The sequence below is a fragment of the Phyllobates terribilis genome, unplaced genomic scaffold, assembly GCF_046119375.1.
Source record: "Phyllobates terribilis strain yellow unplaced genomic scaffold, ASM4611937v1 Scaffold_8__6_contigs__length_399053987, whole genome shotgun sequence".
Lineage (NCBI taxonomy): Eukaryota > Metazoa > Chordata > Amphibia > Anura > Dendrobatidae > Phyllobates > Phyllobates terribilis.
The window spans coordinates 174,284,989-174,308,128 of record NW_027362768.1 but is presented as its reverse complement, the minus strand read 5'-3'; the positions used below and the strand labels follow the sequence as shown (position 1 = coordinate 174,308,128).

General features: G+C 43.3%; 1 protein-coding gene across 5 annotated transcripts in view; it reads right to left on the bottom strand.

Moving 5' to 3' along the window:
• PATJ (PATJ crumbs cell polarity complex component) overlaps positions 1-23,140 on the bottom strand; it is a 223,039-nt gene that overhangs the window by 12,868 nt on the left and 187,031 nt on the right. For 4 of the 5 annotated variants that reach the window (XM_073643781.1, XM_073643782.1, XM_073643780.1 and 1 more), the window contains 4 exons: positions 21,352-21,435; positions 18,443-18,636; positions 17,051-17,198; positions 11,566-11,652 (listed from right to left, as the gene is read on the bottom strand). In XM_073643781.1, the coding sequence (XP_073499882.1) occupies positions 11,566-11,652; positions 17,051-17,198; positions 18,443-18,636; positions 21,352-21,435 (513 nt within the window). The remainder of the gene's footprint in view (positions 1-11,565; positions 11,653-17,050; positions 17,199-18,442; positions 18,637-21,351; positions 21,436-23,140) is intronic. The other variant, XM_073643784.1, reaches the window with a different exon arrangement.

The window sequence follows — 23,140 nt, the reverse complement described above, 5'->3', positions numbered from 1 at the left end:
TTGAATGTTGCGAAGTCTTCATAATTCCATTACAGTTTAATTACAGGATGAAGATGGCAATGATTGGGTACAAATCCCTCGTTCAAGGGCGCAGTGTGTGGAGTATCCGAGATCCGACCAGAGCTTTTATCATCATGAATTCATGAAAAGTACAAAATACTAAAAATGTAAAAAAAAAAAGTGTAAACTATCTAGACTTAAAATAGGATCAATGGAGTGGGGAACGTCATCTCATTCTGCAGAGATCTATAAATATAATTGCTTCTATATGTGCTGCAGATCAGACATTTCATAGGCTGTAAAGCAAATAGCTGCAGCAGGAGCCTCCCCCCACTGCTCTATCTGCGATAGCAGATCATGGAGGACAACCCACATCCCTCAAAGAAGGGGGTAATTAATTACAACTGATACAATATTAAAGTTTTAAATGGTTTAAATTGCAATAAGGAATTCTTCTGCTACTGGAGATCAGATGTTCCTAGAGCTGGAAAGCAACCGGCTGCAGCAGGAGCCTCCCCCCACTGCTCCGGGTGAAGAATGAATGGAGAAAGCAGGATACATGATCTGCAGATCCAGTAACGGACGCTTCTGAGGGCACAAATGAATAATACGGGATATAATTAGGACTCTTTTCTTCTTTAAGGAATGTACAAGCTCCAATTTTTACATAAAAACTCTGTATTTTCTGAGATAGTTTCATTATTTCAGTACACAAGAAATTTATAGATAGAGGTCGGTTTAAAGGGTTATTTGCATCTTATTTCTTCAGGAGACTAAGGGGTAATGTCTTTCCTTGTGGAGAATGATAAGCCAAGCCTGGCATGTTAGAGTGAGGAGACTTACAAGCCATGCATGCTCCTCTGGGAAAATTAAATATGCAAATTGTCTATTCAAAGAGGAAGAGGACTAGAATTCTAGGGTGGAGCTAGAGTTCTAGTCCTCTTCCTCTCTGAAGAAGCAATTTGCATATTTAAATTTTCCCAGAGGAGCATGCATGGCTTACAAGTCTCCTCACTCTAACATGCCAGGTTTGGCTGGTCATTCTCCACAAGTGGAAATGTTACCTCTTAGACCCAAGTCCAGAGCTTCTCACCTAGCCAAATCAGATTTCATAATTTGCACTGATGAGGGGCAACAGTTCCAAACACCATATCTGCAAATTGAGATTCTGGTTTTGGCTTTTATCCTAAGTCATATCGCAAGGCTCGGTAAGAGTCAATATTGCTGCTTCCAATAGGTGGCGCTAGAGTTCTAGTCCTCTTCCTCTCTGAAGAGGCAATTTGCATATTTACTTTCTTCAGGAGCAAACCTCTCCCCTGCCTCCTGGCTTCCTGGTTCCCAAGGGGCGGTACACTCCTGAAGATTGACTGTTCGGACCAGCAGCATGGTGGCACCGCTGTCCCCAACTGTGTGTTATCCCATGCTGCTAGCAGAGGTAGCTCTGCCTCTCCAGATTCGGAGGAGCACAGCTGAAGCTGGAGATTCAGGCAGCTCTGCTCAACACTTACAAGCTCTATAGCAAACAGCTTCCAAGCATGACATCCTTGCCTAGGAGGCAACAAGCCAGTATACTGTAAAATGTTAAAAATCCCTCTGTTCTTGATTTTTAATAAGAGATACATTGCAAAGTTACTTGTTTTCCCAAACACTTTGCAGTTTTACCCATTTAAGTAGCGGAGGCAATCCCTTTAAGGGAAATTCATTAAGAATAGGAGCATAAAGCCTTAGGCAAATGGACTGGAAAATTTCAAGATGAAAACTAGCTTTTGCATATTCCTCTATTTTATGCTGTTCACAGGGAAAACTATGAAAGCTTTGGAGTGAACAGCCATATTGATATGCAGTGTTGTGCAAGGACCTCAATCAGACAGCAGCACTTAGGAGAACGCGGCTGGGAGACTGCGCTGCATCATTTTCGGTGACCTTGCCTAGCAATGTACTTTGAGATAGGCATTTATTATAAGAAAATGTGGAAGAAAGCACTGCAAAGGTGCAGTCTGTAGAACACATTAGTTTATATTCGGGAGGGAGGAATTAGTGTCAGTATTTTATAGCAGATTTTTATGTAGACAGAGTAATTCATGATGAAAAGCGTCAGCCAGATGCTGATGGGGAAAGGATATTATTATGTTACACGTAATACCGAGTGATGTTCATTTTCCTCATTACTTACGGTTTACTTTTGCAAAATTGTAAAAAATACTATATAATCACTAATTTAAGCTATGAATGTAGCTTTCCACATAGATGTCTGGCAGCACAATCAGCACGGATTGGTCATATTATGCAAAGAACAAAACGATCGTCAACCCAGACGAGCCCCAATGGGAGGACACATTATGGAACCTATGCTAGTAATGAAGTGATAACTACATAAACCCCTCCTATTGGGATAAAATAAATGGTTAATAGTAGCATATTTTCTCCAATAATCAATAGCGTGGATGTTTGTAAACTATTCTAAGAAACTGGAAGCAAAGAGCACAACAGCCTCCAACTAAATAGGCTCGTGAAGAGAAACTGTACAACACGAGTGGAGCTGATCATCTTTGTTTGGGATATTTTGGGTTTTTAGAGTGTAAAATTGAAGATTTTGCAAAACGGAGAAAGGAAAAAAGCGGCACTCACCATTCCTTTAAAAACTAGTCCTTTATTTCTAAACGAGGGACATAGCATGGTGTGCAGGGGGCACGTGGCAAGCGTGAAGGACAACAAACGTTTCGCGTTGTACCAATGATTCTACGGGTTCAGGACACCATGTCCCTCATTTTGAAATAAAGGACTGTTTTTAAAGGAATGGTGAGTGCCGCTTTTTTCCTTGCTCCATTTTTTAGTCATCGTTCCTCATTTTAAAGCAGAGCACCGCCGCATTCCAAGTAGCCATATGGCATTTACATGAGGGATTATATAGACGATAATTGCTGTTTAGTGCGGTTTTACTTCTTTTTAGATTAAAATTCTAAGATTTTGCAAGCTGAACGATCTTTTACATTCATTTCATAAAGGCAAGACTTAAAGGGTTACTCCAATGCTTCTCACTTCAGCATCGGGAGGTGAGCTGCACTGATGATGTCCTGTCGTCAGGACACGTGCGCGGCCAGCAGGTATTGTGCACCTGTCCTATTGTTTGCACACATCCGCGTAGGCATCAGTCGACAGGACTTTATCAGCAGCTCTCACCTCCGGAGGTGATGCGAGTGGTGTACGAGTAATCCTTTAAAGGGGTTGTCCCTTCCAGAACATTTAAAGCTTATTGTCAGTGTGGCGCCCCTGAGGGTCCAGTCGCCACAGAGGTACTGCATCTCACCCAGAGGTGTGGTACCCCACTCTCAGGTAAGGAGGGAGTACTACCCAGGACCCACACACCCACATCCAACACACTCCACTTCAGTAGGGAAGGGCGAGATTGCTCCTGAGGGAGAGCACAGTCCCTGGTCCCTAGCTGAAGGGTGGAACTGGGTAGAGGAGGTGGGTGGAGGAAGAAGTTCAGGGGAGCACCGACAGTAAAAGTATAAGAAGAAGGGGAACCATCTAGAAGCAGACAGTACAGAGGACAGAGAGCTGGGAGCAGGAGCTCAGGACGAGCTCTGCTTAGGAGGAATGGAGAAAGGAGCAGGGCCCAGTGAGAGAGGCCCAGGAGAAGAAAAGAGAAGAGAGGAGCAGTGAGGAGGGCTCCAGGAGAAACAGAGGGGATCCCAGGGGCACGGCGAGTGCAGAGGCCACCCGTACGCCCGAATTCACGCTGGCGTGGAGGGATCAGGCCGCAGAGAGGGAACCGGCCCCTAAACTAATGGAGAACAACCAGGCTCAGCTAGACAACCGGAGGCTGCTGCATTTTCAAGGTGCTGCAGCCAACAGCCACAATTACAGTGCATTGTGAAAGTATTTGGCCCCCTTGAACTTTTCTCCCACATGTCTGGCTTCAAACATAAAGATATAAAATTCTATTTTTTTTGGAAAGAATCAACAACAAGTGGGACACAATCGTGAAGTGGAACGAAATTTATTGGATATTTTAAACTTTAACAAATTCAAAACTGAAAATTGGGGCGTGCAATATTATTCGGCCCCTTTACTTTCAGTGCAGGAGTTCAGTGAGGATCTCTGAATGATCCAATGTTGTCCTAAATGACTGGTAATGATAAGTAGAATCCACCTGTGTGTAATCAAGTCTCCATATAAATGCACCTGCTCTGTGATAGTCTCAGGGTTCTGTTTCAAGTGCAGAGAGCATCATGAAGACCAAGGAACACACCAGGCAGGTCCGAGATACTGTTGTGGCGAAGTTTAAAGCCGGATTTGGATACAAAAAGATTTCCAAAGTTTTAAACATCTCAAGGAGCACTGTGCAAGCGATCATATTGAAATGGAAGGAGTATCAGACCACTGCAAATCTACCAAGACCCGGCCATCCCTCTAAACTTTCATCTCGAACAAGGAGAAGACTGATCAGAGATGCAGCCAAAAGGCCCATGATCACTCTGGATGAACTGCAGAGATCTACAGCTGAGGTGGGAGAGTCTGTCCATAGGACAACAATCAGCCGTACACTGCACAAATCTAGCCTTTATGGAACAGTGGCAAGAAGAAAGCCATTTCTCAAAGATATCCATAAAAAGTCTTGTTTGAAGTTTGCCACAAGCCACCTGGGAGACACCAAACATGTGGAATAAGGTGCTCTGGTCAGATGAAACCAAAATCGAACTTTTTGGCCACAATGGAAAACGATATGCTTGGCGTAAAAGCAACACAGCTCATCAACCTCAAAACACCATCCCCACTGTCAAACATGGTGGTGGCAGCATCATGGTTTGAGCCTGCTTTTCTTCAGCATGGACAGGGAAGATGGTTAAAATTGAGGGGAAGATGGATGGAGCCAAATACAGGACCATTCTGGAAGAAAACCTGTTGGAGTCTGCAAAAGACCTAAGACTGGGATGGAGATTTATCTTCCAACAAGACAATGATCCCAAACAAAGCAAAATCTACAATGGAATGGTTCAAAAATAAACGTATCCAGGTGTTAGAATGGCCAAGTCAAAGTCCAGACCTGAATCCAATCGAGAATCTGTGGAAAGAGCTGACAACTGCTGTTCACAAACGCCCTCCAGCCAACCTCAATGAGCTTGAGCTGTTTTGCAAGGAAGAATGGGCAAGAATTTCAGCCTCTCGATGTGCAAAACTGATAGAGACATGCCCCAAGCGACTTGCAGCGGTAATCGCAGCAAAAGGTGGCGCTATAAAGTATTAACTCAAGTATTAACTCCAATAAAATTTCGTTCCACTTCACAATTGTGTCCCACTTGTTGTTGATTCTTCCCCCAAAAATTAGAATTTTATATTTTTATGTTTGAAGCCAGAAATGTGTCAAAAGGTATAAAAGTTCAAGGGGGCCAAATACTTTCACAATGCACTGTACATCGCTGAAAAAGTGGCTGCATAGTGTCCAGGGGATTGCACGTCGCCCGACAAGGCCCGAGGTCACTGGCTTGGGACACTGGTTGCGAGGCGCAGGGCAGGAGGGCGAGAGCCAGTGCAGTGAGACGACCGATAAAGGTACATAGAATGGGGTCCCGTTTAAGTACTCCTGAGATACTTGAGAGTTTGCTGGATCACTACCCCGGAGGACACAGGACGACGTGGGCGGTTATAATCCGGAAAGTGTAACCTGAGGAACTTAACAACTGTAAGTAAAACCTGAAGATTGCACCCCACTGTGTCTTTGAATAATTGTTGCGCCATCACCAGCCCTGCACTACACAGCACCAGCAACATCTACCTCATAAAACCCCTATATCCTACTCTGGAGCTTAGCTCTGCCTGTGGAGAGCTGAACCAACTCTGCTGCGTCACCATCAGCTCTAGAGGATCTGCTCCGCAGCGGCGGCCCCATATAGCCACATACCACAGGTGGCGTCACGAATAGTGATGAGTGAGTATGTTTTGTTAACCCTTTCGCCGAGTATACTCAGGCGAGCTCCGAGTAGTTACAGCTGCTCGGTTTTATGTTTGAATCACTCCTGTGTGCATGATTTGTGACTGTTTGACAGCTTTAATACATGTTAGGAATGTGTAAGAAGCAGACATTTCTCACATGTATTAAAACTGTCAAAAAGTCGCAAATCATGCACACGGGAGTGATTCAAACATAAAACCGAGCAGCTGTAACTACTCGGAGCTCGCCTGAGTATACTCGGCAAAAGGGTTAACAGAACATACTCGCTCATCACTAGTCACGAACATTAAACTCTGAAAACTTTATTCCCTTTTTAATTTCCCCTTTAATTGACTGCCCTGGGTCACGGACCGGGTCACTGCCACTGTGACATCCCCCAGCACCAACTGGCCCGGCTACCGAGTACCCCACGGCCCAGGGGGCGCATCATATAAGGATATATCATCAATGGTGAACCTGAATATCTGGAGAAAGGGGTCCTGCTGTGCAGCATAGAAGCGTTGGCTGTGCATTTCGCGACTCTATACATTTCAATGGGAGTTTTGAGAAATGTTGAACACCCGTGATCTGCAAATTTTGAAGCTCCCGTTGAAATAAATGGAGGGATATGTGTCCTACCTTCTCACTAACTGCAGTTAAATGTAATCTATTGCCCTCTGTTATCAACCAGTAGGGATGATATAAGCCACTTCTCTTATAATGGCACGCTGAACAGCAGCCAAGTAAAAATACTTTGTACTATATTATCGCTTAAAGCAGGAACCATTGAAAATAAGAATGTCCCCTTTTTCCCAACCATTGCAGATAATCACTCCTGTCCCGGTATATAAAAGAGTATGCAGACACAATCCAGGACAAGCACAGCTATGTACCCGGCCGCTGCTATATGAATACAGAGATTTGTATGGAATTTATGTAATGGATTGCAATTAAGACTTTGCTGGGATTAGCTATTTCTAGGGACACTCGTCATTGAGAGATCATCTAATTAACTTTATTATTGCCGTCTGTCGATATCTCTTCCTGGGAATAACTGTCTTTGGCGGCGCGTCTGCTAAGGATCAATGTCAGAGGCAGCCGACTCTTCCATGGGGATCTAATAACACGGTGCTCTAAGTGAAGATGTGCTAGAAAATGCGCTCCGTGTAGCTTATGTCGTGACATAGGCCACATGTACGTAAAGCACATTATCGTCTTAGAAATTATCATAATCAGTGTGCGGCATACAATATTGGCTGGACATAAAACTGGAAACATATATAGTCTGGGGCTGAGCAGTATCGCTGGTTTGCAGCTCTATAACCTGCAGCAAATTATAAACTTATAAATATGCGGAAGCTTCTATAATAAAATATAAACATTTAAAGAAAAGATAATAAGTAAGTGTATGTATGTATATAAGATGTATAATATAAACACAGAAATATAAAATATACAGTACATATAACCTGCAATATAAAAAGAGTATTGTAGAAGAATATATACACATATTAGAATGCATATAACATAATAGTATAGTTTATCATTTTAGATTTACATTCTGGGCATTAACTGCACACAGTATTAAATAGATCTCTTAGACCTGATGAGACCGGAGCATTTAATCTGAAAGTCCATCAGAATGGACTGTATCAGAATAATAATAATAATAGTTTACTCTCAATCAATGGCTCATTGGCATCTCTTCAGTGTCCCTCCTCCCCGCCGCTGCTGAATCTCCACCTACCATTCCTCATTGAGAGCTCCTCAGTGACCCTCCTCCCTGCTCCTGCTAAATCTCCACCTACCATTCCTCATTGAGAGCTCCTGTGACCCTCCTCCCTGCTCCTGCTAAATCTCCACCTACCATTCCTCATTGAGAGCTCCTGTGACCCTCCTCCCTGCTCCTGCTGAACCTCCACCACCATTCCTCATTGAGAGCTCCTCAGTGTCCCTCCTCCCCGCCGCTGATGAATCTCCACCTACCATTTCTCATTGAAAGCTCCTCAGTGTCCCTCCTCCCTGCTCTTGCTGAATCTCCACTCACTAATCCTGAATGGCATTTCCTCAGCTTCTCTCCTCCCTTCTGAATCACCATCCACCTAATGTGTTTGACAGTTACTCACTGTCCAAAGAAAGAGTGAATCCAGCTTCTCAAATGCAAAAAACTTTATTCTTCAAAAATGTAACAACATGATGGCAAGGATTTCATGGTGATCTGCAAGCTACGCAGTTTCAAATACCGTTTCTGTGTCCTTTTTCAAAGCTAATGGCAGATGAATCATGTTATTAGCTTTGAAAAAGGACACAAAAACTGTTTGAAACGCGTAGCTTGCAGATCACCATGAAATCCTTGCGATCATGTTGTTACATTTTTGAAGAATAAAGTTTTTTGCATTTGAGAAGCTGCATTTACCCTTTGGCTATGTGCCCACGATGCAGAAATGCTCCAGATTTTTCCTGAGCATTTCTGCATCCTGGTGGCAGTAAAAAAAGCATGCGGATTTTACATGCGGTTTTTCAGCCAGGGACAAGGGTAAGTCACAACCGGCATAGATTTATATAGTGTGACCAAGTTAATAGTTAAAAAGAATGGTAAAAAATAAAAAATATTCATTATACTTACCTTCTGATGGCCCCCGGTCTCCTTAGCGATGCGTCCTGGCTCCCCGGCAGCTCACGGTGGACTAAAAGGACCTGCCATGACGTAATTTAGTCATGTGACAGGTCACACGACCGCCGACGTCAGCGGTCACGTGACCCGTCACATGACGTCATGGCAGGTCCTTTTAGACCATCTCGAGCTGCCGGGGAGCCAGGACACATCGCTATGAAGACCGGGGGCCATCAGAAGGTAAGTATAATGAATATTTTATATTTTAAGTCTTTTTTTTTTTTTTTTTTACAGGTTCTATGGTACCCGGGTCTGGATGAGAGTCTCCTCTTCTCCAGACCCGGGTACCATCCGCACATTGAATCGCTTAATATCCGCATGTGCACATGTAGTCCTGCGGATATTAAGCGTTTCAATGCAAGTCAAAGGTGTCAAAAATGCAGCGCTTACGCAAAATAATTGGTAGTGCTGCGGATTTTTCCACAATGATAATCCACAGCAGAAATTTCCGCAGCCTGTGCACAGCACATGCGGATTATCATTAGGGAACATGACAGACCTTCTACCAAGCGTTCTTTAAGCATTTCTGCGGTGGGATTGCCGAAGCGGAAACGCTTAAAAAACACATAGTGGGCACACAGCCTTTCTTTGGATACCTTTACGTGTGGCCACACGTTTTCGTGCTTCCACATGCCATTAGCTGCCCAGGTGCGCTGGTCTATTTCTTTTATAGTTACTCACTGTTCCCCCTCCCTGCTGCTGCTGAATCACCACTCCCTTAGCCTGATTGACAGATCCTCAGTGTCCTTACTTCCTGCTGCAAAATTGCTGGCCATCTAGCCTGATAACTCCTCAGTGTCCCTCCTCCCTGCTGCTGCTGAGATCTCACACTGCTCAGTACAAGCTGCAGCTGTCAGTCAGGCTGGGTCTCAGTGACTGAAAACACTTGAACTCATGAGTTTTCACTCTGTAGCTGAATTCATATAATGCTCATTTTAATATCAGGGTTAAACAACCATCCTGACATGAAATTTCAAAGTAAGTACACCAGCCTCACCAGGCCTAATAGATCAAAATGTAAATGTAAGCATGCAATTTGTATTCTGGAATTCGTTAACAGACCTGCTTTAAGACAGCTAAAAATGTCAAACATTAAAAAGGTTTATCCAGTGTCTCCCACTTTCACACCAGGGGGTGAGAAGCACTGACGACACTGTATAAACGGCCGCTCAGCAAGGCTCATACATGGCAGGTATTGTCCATTGTCCTATTACAATTACTAGGCGCAAGATAACTGTCGGACGAGCACTACCTGCTGAAACATCAGCTGCGACTGTCATTCCGTTGTGTGGAAGTAAAAGGAACTGGATGACCCCATTAATAAAAACACTAAGGCTGGTGCTACAGCAAAGACATTATATCCCACTGCATAAAAATAATTATTTCTGTGATATTTCTCTCTATAGGAATGAATTAAATAGCTATAAAATCGCTGCAATCAAGTGAGCAGCTTGTGCTTTTAAAATTGCGTTAAAATCCCAGCATGTAATGGAAAAAGAAAAGGATTAACTATTTTTTACTCCTTAAGATTATAATGAAAATCCCTTGGCATTCTCTTATAAATCCACTTCTTAGAGTTCGGATTATTTTACAGAAAAAAAGCTGCCACGATCATCTCCAACTGAAATAGATACATGGATGATTACAAGCAACTGCTCTGACACACTGTAGCAAATCATGAACCCTTGTAAGATGGTTCCAGCATTTGCAATCAGTTTTGGCACCAGATTTTTTTACATTTTTTTTATAAATATGTCCAAGTTATAAAACTTTGCAAATTATTAGGGAATTTTTCTTCATTCCTATGAGAAAAGAATTGCACGGTAGTGGCTTTCAGTCCCTCTTCTTTTCCACAGTCTATTTGCTGCCTTCAGCTGCATTGATAACCGAAAATATTCATTTGGAGTACAGAAGTTGGCAGTGATCAGCAGAACATTCAGAGGAGGAGAAGGGTGCTGACCCTCTCACTGCCATCATCTGTACTCCAAATGAATATTTTCTGATATCAATGTGGCTGAAGGCAGCAAATAGACTGGAAAAGAAAAGGACTGACAGCCACTTACCTGCAATTACTGGAAAAGAAAGGGACTGACAGCCACTTACCTGCAATTTTTTTTTACAGCAATAGAGAACATTTCCTAATAATGTGATTTGTAAAGTTTCATAACTTTTTTACAAAATTATAAAAATAGAAAAAAAAAAAAAGTTTAGTTACGCTGAGTAATTTTGCATCGTTTTTTTTTTTTTCTGGGTCAGAACGATGAATTTGGTGCAAAATAAAAGATGCCTTATTTTGCTTTTTTGCATTTATTTTCAGTACGACTTCACACAATCCTTTTCAATAAAACTTCAAAATGTTGCAGATTAGTTTTCAACAGTACAAACAATTGGTATTAGATTACTAGGGTACTGGAACATCATCGCACAAAAAAGTTTGCGACATTTAGAAAAGTCGCAAAAGATGAATTAACCAAAAATATCTGGATACTGAAAAATACACCCACATTATCAATCAACCTAAAAAAATTACAAAAGCTGAAAAAAACAACTAAATGTAAGAATGGTGAATAAAAATAAATAAATAAATAAAAAAGAACAGAGTACTCCAAAAACTGGTGCAAAAAAAGTTTCAATTATTTTGGATTTTAAGAAATCTGCTTACTGTCAGTGAATGAGAAGTGGATACAAAGTGTACCCAGTCTAGGCAGTATATGAATTCAGACTGATACATTGTAGCAAACTACAGCTTTGGCTCACAGAGCAGGGTCCTGGCTGAGCACTAGCTATACACAGCCAGTGCTCTCACTCACTAACAGCAAGCAGATCTCTTAAGAAGTGGAAATTGAACATCAGAAATTTGAAGAACTTTGCACGGAGATGTAAATGTGCAGGGTTAAGATTTGAGAAGGTGGAAATAATCCCGTCTCCTACATCACCGAGGAAACGCGTCCCGCACCTGACTGCCATGATAGGCTTTCCTGGACGACAGCCAAGACGCCACTCTGAGCCTCCCGATCTCCAGATGAACGAGTCCTTGTGTGCACTTTGGATGAAACAGAAGAGTCTTTAGAATTGGAGCGACAGGAGGTGTCATCATAAACAAGCAGAGCGTCTCATTACATGGAAGATTATTATATACAGAATACAAAGGGAAGGAGTGACTCAGGGAGACAAGGGTTAAATCAGGCGTCAGAGCCAGCGACAGACGAACGCGGTACGGGAAAACCTGAAAAATAATGACAAGTTGTAAAATGACAAGGAAAAAGCGCAACAGGGGAACTCCCAGGGAGGGATTCCCCACATCCCCAAAGAGAAAAGCGAGGAAGAAGTGTATAAAATATATTATCTGCCACAAGAGCAAATACAGAACACAATACACATGATAAAGAGCTTGTGAATACATTCTATCTACACGGATGGATTTTGGAAACAGTCAGCAAGCTTGTTGACAGAAACCCCCATTCTACAGTGAATGGATAGAGAGGTGATTTTAATACATCAGTGAGTACAGCTCTGGAGTATAATACTGGATGTAACTCACAATCACTGCAGGAGAAGTAATGTAATGTATGTACACAGTGACTGCACCAGCAGAATAGTGAGTGCAGCTCTGGAGTATAATGCAGGATGTAACTCAGGATCAGTACAGGATCAGTAATGTAATGTACAGTCATGGCCAAAAGTTTTGAGAATGACACCAAAATGATATTTTCACATGATCTGCTGGCCTCTGGTTTTTCTTAGTGTTTGTCTGATGTTTATATCACATACAGAAATATAATTGCAATCATATTATGAGGACCAATAGGTTATATTGACAGTTAGAATGAGTTAATGCAGCAAGTCAATATTTGCAGTGTTGCCCCTTCTTCTTCAAGACCTCTGTAATTCTCCCTGGCATGCTCTCAATCAACTTTTGGACCAAATCCTGACTGATAGCAGTCCATTCTTGCATAATCAATGCTTGCATTTTGCCAGAATTTGTTGGTTTTTGTTTGTCCACCCGTCTCTTGATGATTGACCACAAGTTCTCAATGGGATTAAGATCTGGGGAGTTTCCAGGCCATGGACCCAAAATCTCTATGTTTTGTTCCATGAGCCATTTAGTTATCACCTTTGCTTTATGGCAAGGTGCTCCATCATGCTGGAAAAGGCATTGTTGGGCGCCAAACTGCTCTTGGACGGTTGGGAGAAGTTGCTCTTGGAGGACATTCTGGTACCATTCTTTATTCATGGCTGTGTTTTTAGGCAAGACTGTGAGTGAGCCGATTCCCTTGGCTGAGAAGCAACCCCACACATGAATGGTTTCAGGATGCTTTACAGTTGGCATGAGACAAGACTGGTGGTAGCGCTCACCTCTTCTTCTCCGAATAAGCTGTTTTCCAGATGTCCCAAACAATCGAAAAGGGGATTCATCAGAGAAAATGACTTTGCCCCAGTCCTCAGCAGTCCACTCCCTGTACCTTTTGCAGAATATCAGTCGGTCCCTGATGTTTTTTCTGGAGAGAAGTGGCTTCTTTGCTGCCCTCCTTGAAACCAGCCCTTGCTCAAAGAGTCTCCGCCTCGCAGTGCGTGCAGAAGCACTCACACCAGCCTGCTACCATTCCTGAGCAACCTCGGCACTGCTGGTAGTCCGATCCCGCAGCTGAAAAAGTTTTAAGATACGGTCCTGGCGCTTGCTGGTCTTTCTTGGGCACCCTGGAGCCTTTTTGACAACAATGGAAGCTCTCTCCTTGAAGTTCTTGATGATGCTATAGATTGTTGACTGAGGTGCAATCTTTGTAGCTGCGATACTCTTCCCTGTTAGGCCATTTTTGTGCAGTGCAATGATGGCTGCACGTGTTTCTTTAGAGATAACGATGGTTAACTGAAGAGAAACAATGATACCAAGAACCAGCCTCCTTTTAAAGTGTCCAGTGATGTCATTCTTACTTAATCATGACTGATTGATCGCCAGCCCTGTCCTCATCAACACCCACACCTGTGTTAATGGATCAATCACTAAAACAATGTTAGCTGCTCCTTTTAAGGCAGGACTGCAATGATGTTGAAATGTGTTTTGGGGGTTAAAGTTCATTTTCTGGGCAAATATTGACTTTGCAAGTACAGTAATTGCTGTTAAGCTGATCACTCTTTGACATTCAGGAGTATATGCAAATTGCCATTACAAAAAATGAAGCAGTAAACTTTGGAAAAATTACTATTTGTCTCATTCTCAATACTTTTGGCCATGACTGTATGTACACCGTGACTGCACCAGCAGAATAGTGAGTGCAGCTCTGGAGTATAATACAGGAGGTAACTCAGGATCAGTACAGGATCAGTAATGTAATGTATGTACACAGTGACTGCACCAGCAGAATAGTGAGTGCAGCTCTGGAGTATAATACAGGAGGTAACTCAGGATCAGTACAGGATCAGTAATGTAATGTATATACACAGTGACTGCACCAGCAGAATAGTGAGTGCAGCTCTGGAGTATAATACAGGAGGTAACTCAGGATCAGTACAGGATCAGTAATGTAATGTATGTACACAGTGACTGCACCAGCAGAATAGTGAGTGCAGCTCTGGAGTATAATACAGGATGTAACTCAGGATCAGTAATGTAATGTATGCACACAGTGACTGCACCAGCAGAATAGTGAGTGCAGCTCTGGAGTATAATACAGGATGTAACTCAGGATCAGTAATGTAATGTATGTACACAGTGACTGCACCAGCAGGATAGTGAGTGCAGCTCTGGAGTATAATACAGGATGTAATTCAGGATCAGTAATGTACAGTAATGTATGTACAGAGTGACTGCACCAGCAGAATAGTGAGTGCAGCTCTGGAGTATAATACAGGATGTAACTCACTATCACTGCAGGAGAAGTAATGTATATACACAGTGACTGCACCAGCAGAATAGTGAGTGCAGCTCTGGAGTATAATACTACATGTAACTCACGATCACTGCAGGAGAAGTAATGTAATGTATGTACACAGTGACTGCACCAGCAGAATAGTGAGTGCAGCTCTGGAGTATAATACAGGATGTAACTCAGGATCAGTACAGAATCAGTAATGTAATGTATGTACACAGTGACTGCACCAGCAGAATAGTGAGTGCAGCTCTGGAGTATAATACAGGATGTAATTCAGGATCAGTAATGTACAGTAATGTATGTACAGAGTGACTGCACCAGCAGAATAGTGAGTGCAGCTCTGGAGTATAATACAGGATGTAACTCACTATCACTGCAGGAGAAGTAATGTATATACACAGTGACTGCACCAGCAGAATAGTGAGTGCAGCTCTGGAGTATAATACAGGATGTAACTCAGGATCAGTACAGGATCAGTAATGTAATGTATGTACACAGTGACGGCACCAGCAGGATAGTGAGTGCAGCTCTGGAGTATAATACAGGATGTAACTCAGGATCAGTAATGTAATGTATGTACACAGTAACTGCACAAGCAGAATAGTGAGTACAGCTCTGCAGTATAATACTAGATGTAACTCACGATCACTGCAGGAGAAGTAATGTAATGTATGTACACAGTGACTGCACCAGCAGAATAGTGAGTGCAGCTCTGGAGTATAATGCTAGATGTAACTCACGATCACTGCAGGAGAAGTAATGTAATGTATATACACAGTGACTGCACCAGCAGAATAGTGAGTGCAGCTCTGGAGTATAATACTAGATGTAACTCACGATCACTGCAGGAGAAGTAATGTAATGTATGTACACATTGACTGCACCAGCAGAATAGTGAGTGCAGCTCTGGAGTATAATATAGGATGTAATTCAGGATCAGTAATGTACAGTAATGTATGTACAGAGTGACTGCACCAGCAGAATAGTGAGTGCAGCTCTGGAGTATAATACAGGAGGTAACTCAGGATCAGTACAGGATCAGTAATGTAATGTATGTACACAGTGACTGCACCAGCAGAATAGTGAGTGCAGCTCTGGAGTATAATACAGGAGGTAACTCAGGATCAGTACAGGATCAGTAATGTAATGTATGTACACAGTGACTGCACCAGCAGAATAGTGAGTGCAGCTCTGGAGTATAATACAGGATGTAACTCAGGATCAGTACAGGATCAGTAATGTAATGTATGTACACAGTGACTGCACCAGCAGAATAGTGAGTGCAGCTCTGGAGTATAATACAGGATGTAACTCAGGATCAGTAATGTAATGTATGTACACAGTAACTGCACAAGCAGAATAGTGAGTACAGCTCTGCAGTATAATACTAGATGTAACTCACGATCACTGCAGGAGAAGTAATGTAATGTATGTACACAGTGACTGCACCAGCAGAATAGTGAGTGCAGCTCTGGAGTATAATGCTAGATGTAACTCACGATCACTGCAGGAGAAGTAATGTAATGTATATACACAGTGACTGCACCAGCAGAATAGTGAGTGCAGCTCTGGAGTATAATACTAGATGTAACTCACGATCACTGCAGGAGAAGTAATGTAATGTATGTACACATTGACTGCACCAGCAGAATAGTGAGTGCAGCTCTGGAGTATAATACAGGATGTAATTCAGGATCAGTAATGTATGTACACAGTGACTGCACCAGCAGAATAGTGAGTGCAGCTCTGGAGTATAATACAGGATGTAACTCAGGATCAGTAATGTAATGTATGTGCACAGTGACTGCACCAGCATGATAGTGAGTACAGCTCTGGAGTAATACAGGATAAGTAAAGTAATGTACACAGTGACTGAACCAGTGAATTCAGCTCTGGAGTATGGTACAGACTATATACAGTATATTTCCAAACGTCACTGAGTGTTTCATGTAGATTTATTCTTTATGGGTTACAATAGCCGAGCACTTCGCTTCGTTGTCTGGCAGCAGTGGGTTCTATGTTGAAATCTAGCCCAGGTCACTGGTGAATGAAGTTTTCAGACTATTTTTTTTTTTTTATTAATCCAAGTACTTGTTTTATTTTTTTTTTTACAAAAACACATACAAATTTAATCTACCAATGTATCATGCAGGTTCTTCAACTTTATGGTTTTGATTCCTTGCTATTTTCAACATTCTCACTCACGAACAGCAAACTAGAAGACTCGTGTAACTCATCGTTACAATTATATTCAGACAAGACAATGCTGTGAGAGAAACGACCTCCAGAATGACACATTGTAACAACCTATCAGATCTGTGCAGCTGCGGCTTTGTTTCTCTCACAGAGCATTGTGCAAACTGCAAACAATTGTTCCCATTTGTCATCTGAGAGCTGGATTAGTTGTGCCGAGAAAAACAAGGTTCACATTCACTGACAGCAAACTTAGCTTAAGAAGGGTGAGGAAATGATACACAAGGTCAGTTAGGAAGTTCTAACACTTTTAAAGTCCCGGTGATTGCTCCTCATCTGTTTCTCTGAGTGTTAGACCCTTCCCTGCATAGACGATACCTTTAGTATGGCGGCCACCACTTCTTGGGAGGCGTTTCGGACATCCTCGCCATTGACGGACAGGATCTGATCTCCTTGCATTAATCTCCTGTCATAGTCGGCTGCTCCCCCTTTTACAATGTCGGAGATGAAGACTCCACTGCCGTTCCTGGAAGACATTAAACATTCATATTATCCCGGGGTATGACACACATCATCCATCAGCTCCTCGCAGCCGGAGTTCTGGTGATGAGGTAATTGTCACTATAATAGTCAGTACAGTGAATGTGATCATTGAGCCGCCAGCGAAAATGACGTAGCCTCTCGCATGAACTAGAGCAGCTTGTTCTACTGAAGTGGTCGTCTGTGATACAAAACAACAATGGAGGAGGTACAGTCACACAAAATCCATCCCGAGCAAGGACAGAAACACATCCTGCTCCAGACTAAGTGAGAACACAGAGCGCTGGCGATAAGGGGCATCCTATTAATTCATTCTCATCATAAAGTCCATCAGCAAATCTCCTATGTTCCTTCACACAGTCATAGAGATACACAATTCTGTCTGTATGCAGCCACCACTAGGGGGAGCTCCCTGTATACAGAGATACATGATAAGATTCTGTCTACAGTCACCACTAGGGGGAGCTCCCTGTATACAGAGATACATGATGAGATTCTGTCTACAGTCACCACTAGGGGGAGCTCCCTGTATACAGAGATACATGATAAGATTCTGTGTGCAGCCACCACTAGGGGGAGCTCCCTGTATACAGAGATACATGATAAGATCCTGTCTGCAGCCACCACTAGGGGGAGCTCCCTGTATACAGAGATACATGATAAGATCCTGTCTGCAGCCACCACTAGGGGGAGCTCCCTGTATACAGAGATACAGGATAAAATTCTGTCTGCAGCCACCACTAGGGGGAGCTACCTGCATACAGAGATACATGATAAGATTCTGTCTGCAGCCACCACTAGGGGGAGCTCCCTGCATACAGAGATATAAGATAACATTCTGTCTGCAGACACAACTAGGGGGAGCTTCCTGTATACAGAGATACATAATAAGATACTCTCTGCAGCCACCACTAGGGGGAGCTCCCTGTATACAGAGATACATGATAAGATTCTGTCTACAGTCACCACTAGGGGGAGCTCCCTGTATACAGAGATACATGATGAGATTCTGTCTACAGTCACCACTAGGGGGAGCTCCCTGTATACAGAGATACATGATAAGATTCTGTCTGCAGTCACCACTAGGGGGAGCTCTCTGTATACAGAGATACAGTAAATCTGTATGCATTAGGCTCCCCCTAATGGTGGCTCCAAGTAGTCAGTTCTACTACTCCTTATGGCAGAGGATTAAATCAATCACCAACAACAAATAAGTTGCTCCCATCTTACCTTTTACCCACAATGCTCAGCCCCAAACCTCGGCCAGTCTTCTTATGCAGCTCCACATGGAAGATGTCCAGGTTCTCCTCATCCCTGTACTGTGCCTCGTCTCTGTACACCACCAGCTGCACCTTCTGGGGTGTCTGTCGCAGAGCTGTAATGGCGTCCTCATGGGAGGCGTTCCTCAGATCCATTCCATTAACCTGCAACAACAAGTGGGGAAATACGGCTCGTGTCACATGAGCCTGATGAGGAGAGCACTGCGGCCATTAGATTTGCTGCGGGACAATGGTTTCCAAATTTCATGTTAAGGCTCTGTTCACACAACCGCATTTTTGGTGCAAGCGCTGTCTGGATAGAAAGATGTGCTCATGATTGACCTCCACTCCATTCACACAGGGCTCTTCAGAGTCCAGAAACTCAGGATCGGTCGGGGTCCCTGTGGTCGGACCCTCAGTGATCAAAAGGTTATTCGCTATGCAACAGATAGGGGATAACTGCCAAATTTGATAATACCCCTTTAAAGGAAGAGCAACATAATGCAGAGACAGAGACACTGAATCCAGTGACGTGTCATTTACTGGGCTGCTTGCTGTAGTTTTCATCATTGTTTTATCTGCCCCTCGCCGCAGCTAGTCTGCCCCATCCCCGCAGCTAATCTGCCCCATCCCACAGTGAATCTGCCCTTTCTGCCGCAAATAGGGGATAATTTCCAAATTTGAGAATACGCCATTAATCTCTGTATCAAATAACGTTTCCATTCACTGGCAGCTCGCGTTAAGGAACTGAAACGTAAACTAGATGACAAAGTTCCAAAACTGCATTGTACAGAGACTGGGAAGAGTGTAAATCATGTGAATGAGGAGACGGTCATAGTGATGCCAGACACGGAGCAGAACAGAGAGGATTCTGCAGCCTGGTTCAGTGCAGCGACTTTCCTTACAAAGCTCCACAGATACATTAACAATTTATCCTGCGGTGAGCGCAATCACACCGCGAGCAGCCATACTGCAACAAAGCCTATGTCAGAGCAGTATGCAGGCGGCTGGTGGAGACCACCGGAGACTGGCACCGCCCGGCCCGATGCAGGCAGGACTCGGTATGCAGGACCCCCGCTATCCGCTGCCAGGATTCCCAGCCTCTACACTCATGATTAATGGCACCTCCAACAATAGTCCCCCGACACCCGTCTTCTCTGGACACAATGTCTCAGGCTTGGGGATATTCTTTCCTTCCAAATGGGAAGAAGGGAGATGACAATGAGGAGCGAGGCTGCATAAACCTCATATTGTAACGTATCCAGTGATATCTAGGTGGGACGGTTGGATATTAGGTCGTACAGGTGCAATGAGGGTCTCCATATACAGTGCAGATGGACATTTTGTGCCCCCTCGGGCTCCAGGGGACTTCCACAACCTCTGCATCCCCTTTATTGAAGCCCTTGGTCTATCGGATAAGACAGGGGGGCTGATTAGATTGGGATAATTGCTCTGTTTCAGGAAATTTGCCTCTATGCATTAAGCAGATAACAAGGGTCAACTGCAAAATCGAGCGGATCGTCCACAGATCGGCTCCGATTACCACCTACAGGTAAAATAAAGCTTTCTGTAATACAGGACCCCCTACAAAAGGAAATAAAGGCAACCCTATACACCCATAATACAGCGCCCCCTAGAGAAAGAAAAGCAACATGAAACATTCATAATGTTAAGGGCTCCAAGACGAGCCACCAATAATAAATGGCTGCAGCTGCACAACGCTAAAAGGGGACCTGGCAACAGATTTCATCATACAAACTGCATATATTATTAAATAGATTTCTTACACCTGATGAGACTGGTGAACTTACCTTGAAAATCCTGAAAATAAAATGAGCTTGTTGTAAGGCCAGCTAAAGAGAGAGAAAGCTATTGAGTCCAAGTGTATTAAGTTTCTGCTCAGCTGGCTTGAAAATGGCAGCTTATACTTAGGGGCGTGAGGTCTCAGCAGAAGGGGGTGGTGAACACTGACGTGCTGTCAATCAGATCCGGTGGGCAGAGATTCAGCAGCAGAATGGAGGAGGGATACTGACGAGCTGTCACTCATGCAAGGTGTGCAGCTATTCAGCAGCAGAGGGAAGGAGAGTAAGTCGGCAGAGATTTATCAGCAGAAGGGGGGAGGTACATTGAGGAAATGCCAATCAGGCTTTGTGGGAGGAGAATAAGCAGCAGGAAGAGGAATAACAAGGAGATGTCAATCAGGCTATGTAGGTGGAGAGTAAGCAGCAGGGAGGAGGAGTAACAAGGAGATGTCAATCAGGCTATGTGGGTGGAGAATAAGCAGCAGGGAGGAGCAGTAATGATGACCTGTCAATCAGGCTTTGTGGGTGGAGAATAAGCAGCATGGAGGAGGAGTAACAAGGAGATGTCAATCAGGCTATGTGGATGGAGAATCAGCAGCAGGGAGGAGGAGTAACAAGGAGCTGTCAATCAGACTATGTGGGTGGAGAATAAGCAGCAGGAAGGAGGAGTAATGATGACCTGTCAATCAGGCTTTGTGGGTGGAGAATCAGCAGCAGGGAGGAGGGATACAGAGGAGCGGTCAAGCAGACTAGGAAGATGGAGATTGAGGTAAACTTTCATAAAGGGTTATACAGCCAATCTGACATTGATTTTTAAAAGTAAATACACCAGTCTCATCAGGTCTAAGATGTATTTAATAATGTATGCAGTTTGTATTGTGAAAACCACTGACAGATTCACTTTAATGCAGAGAAAACACAGACAAATGAATAGTCAGAGCCGTTCTCTATTGTATGAGGAGGAGTGGGTAATGAACGCTGGAATCGCATCTTGCCCGTAGCTCCTTTCTGAGGTCCACTTAGTACATGTCTGCATGGTCCCTACTTTACTAAAAAACTGCTGATATTGTTCCCGTACCTCCAGAATCTGGTCCCCTGCCCAGAGCCTCCCGTCCCTGGCGGCGGCGCCCTCTTCATACACCTCATGGATCACCACGGCTTCCTGCAAAACAGAAGGAAAGAATAGGAACCTGGTTATAAGAAAGGCACAGATCACAGTCTGGATATTGTGAGTGACCTTGCTTTATGCATTTATCTTGGTCCTATACATCAGTCACATATAGGGCTGCATTCACATAAAATAAACTCTGCTGAAAGATGCAATCCAGCAACATCATGTTCCCGCTACACTGCACAGCTCATAGGCATTGTACAGGTGCTTCTCACAAAATTAGAATATCATCAAAAAAATTAATTTCAGTTCTTCAATTCAAAAAGTGAAACTCATATATTATATAGAGTCATTACACACAGAGTGATCTATTTCAAGTGTTTATTTCTGTTAATGTTGATGATTATGGCTTACAGCCAATGAAAACACAAAAGTCATTATCTCAGTAAATTAGAATAATTAACAAAAAACACCTGCAAAGGCTTAATAAGAGTTTAAAAAGGTCCCTTAGTCAGTTTCAGTAGGCTCCACAATCATGGGGAAGACTGCTGACTTGACAGATGTCCAGAAGGCAGTCATTGACACACTCCACAAGGAGGGTAAGCCACAAAAGGTCATTGCTAAAGAAGCTGGCTGTTCACAGAGTGCTGTATCCAAGCATATTAATGGAAAGTCGAGTGGAAGGGAAAAATGTGGTAGAAAAAGGTGAACAAGCAACCGGGATAACCGCAGCCTTGAAAGGATTGATAAGAAAAGGCCATTCAAAAATTTGGGGGAGATTCACAAGGAGTGGACTGCTGCTGGAGTCATTGCTTCAAGAGCCACCACACACAGACGTATCCAGGACATGGGCTACAAGTGTCACATTCCTTGTGTCAAGCCCCTCATGACCAATAGACAAAGCCAGAAGCGTCTTACCTGGGCCAAGGAGAAGAAGACCTGGACTGTTGCTTAGTTGTCCAAGGTGTTGTTTTCAGATGAAAGTAAATTTTGCATTTCATTTGGAAATGAAGGTCCCAGAGTCTGGAGGAAGAGTGGAGAGGCCACAATCCAAACTCCTGGAGGTCTAGTGTGAAGTTTCCACCATCAGTGATGGTTTGGGGGGCCATGTCATCTGCTGGTGGAGGTCCACTGTGTCTTATCAAGACCAAATTGCAAAAAGAACTTCAGCACTCCATACATGAATATATAAGACATATTGTATCTAGACTAATGTCACTTTGAAAAATGAAGGTTTATTGCGCATAATTTGACCAATTTATGTGTGCCCATCAACCACGACAAGGTCACCTTCGTATGATGGGAAACTACGCTACGCTACCACTGGATATGCCACTCTTGGGCTGTAAGCCTGTATGGACAATATGTCTCTGCTTGGGCTTTTAACCTACAATGTATGGGCTGGTAGAGCTAGTTAAAACCACCTGTGACTGAATGGGAGGGACACATGGTCAGAAAAAAAGGCTGTCAAACTTCTAATAGTGTGAACACGTACCTGCTGCAATGTTCCAGGAGCGGGATCCCAAAAATGATTAATAGAAAAAAGAGAGGGGTTGCTCACTGGTCTATTCGGGTGCTCTGAAGAAAAAAGTAATCTCAATTGCAAAAAGAACTTCGGCACTCCATACATGAATATATGAGAAATATTGTATCTAGACTAATGTCACTTTGAAAAATGAAGTTTTTTTGCGCATAATTTGGCCAATTTATGTGTGCCCATCAACCACGACAAGGTCACCTATATATTCATGTATGG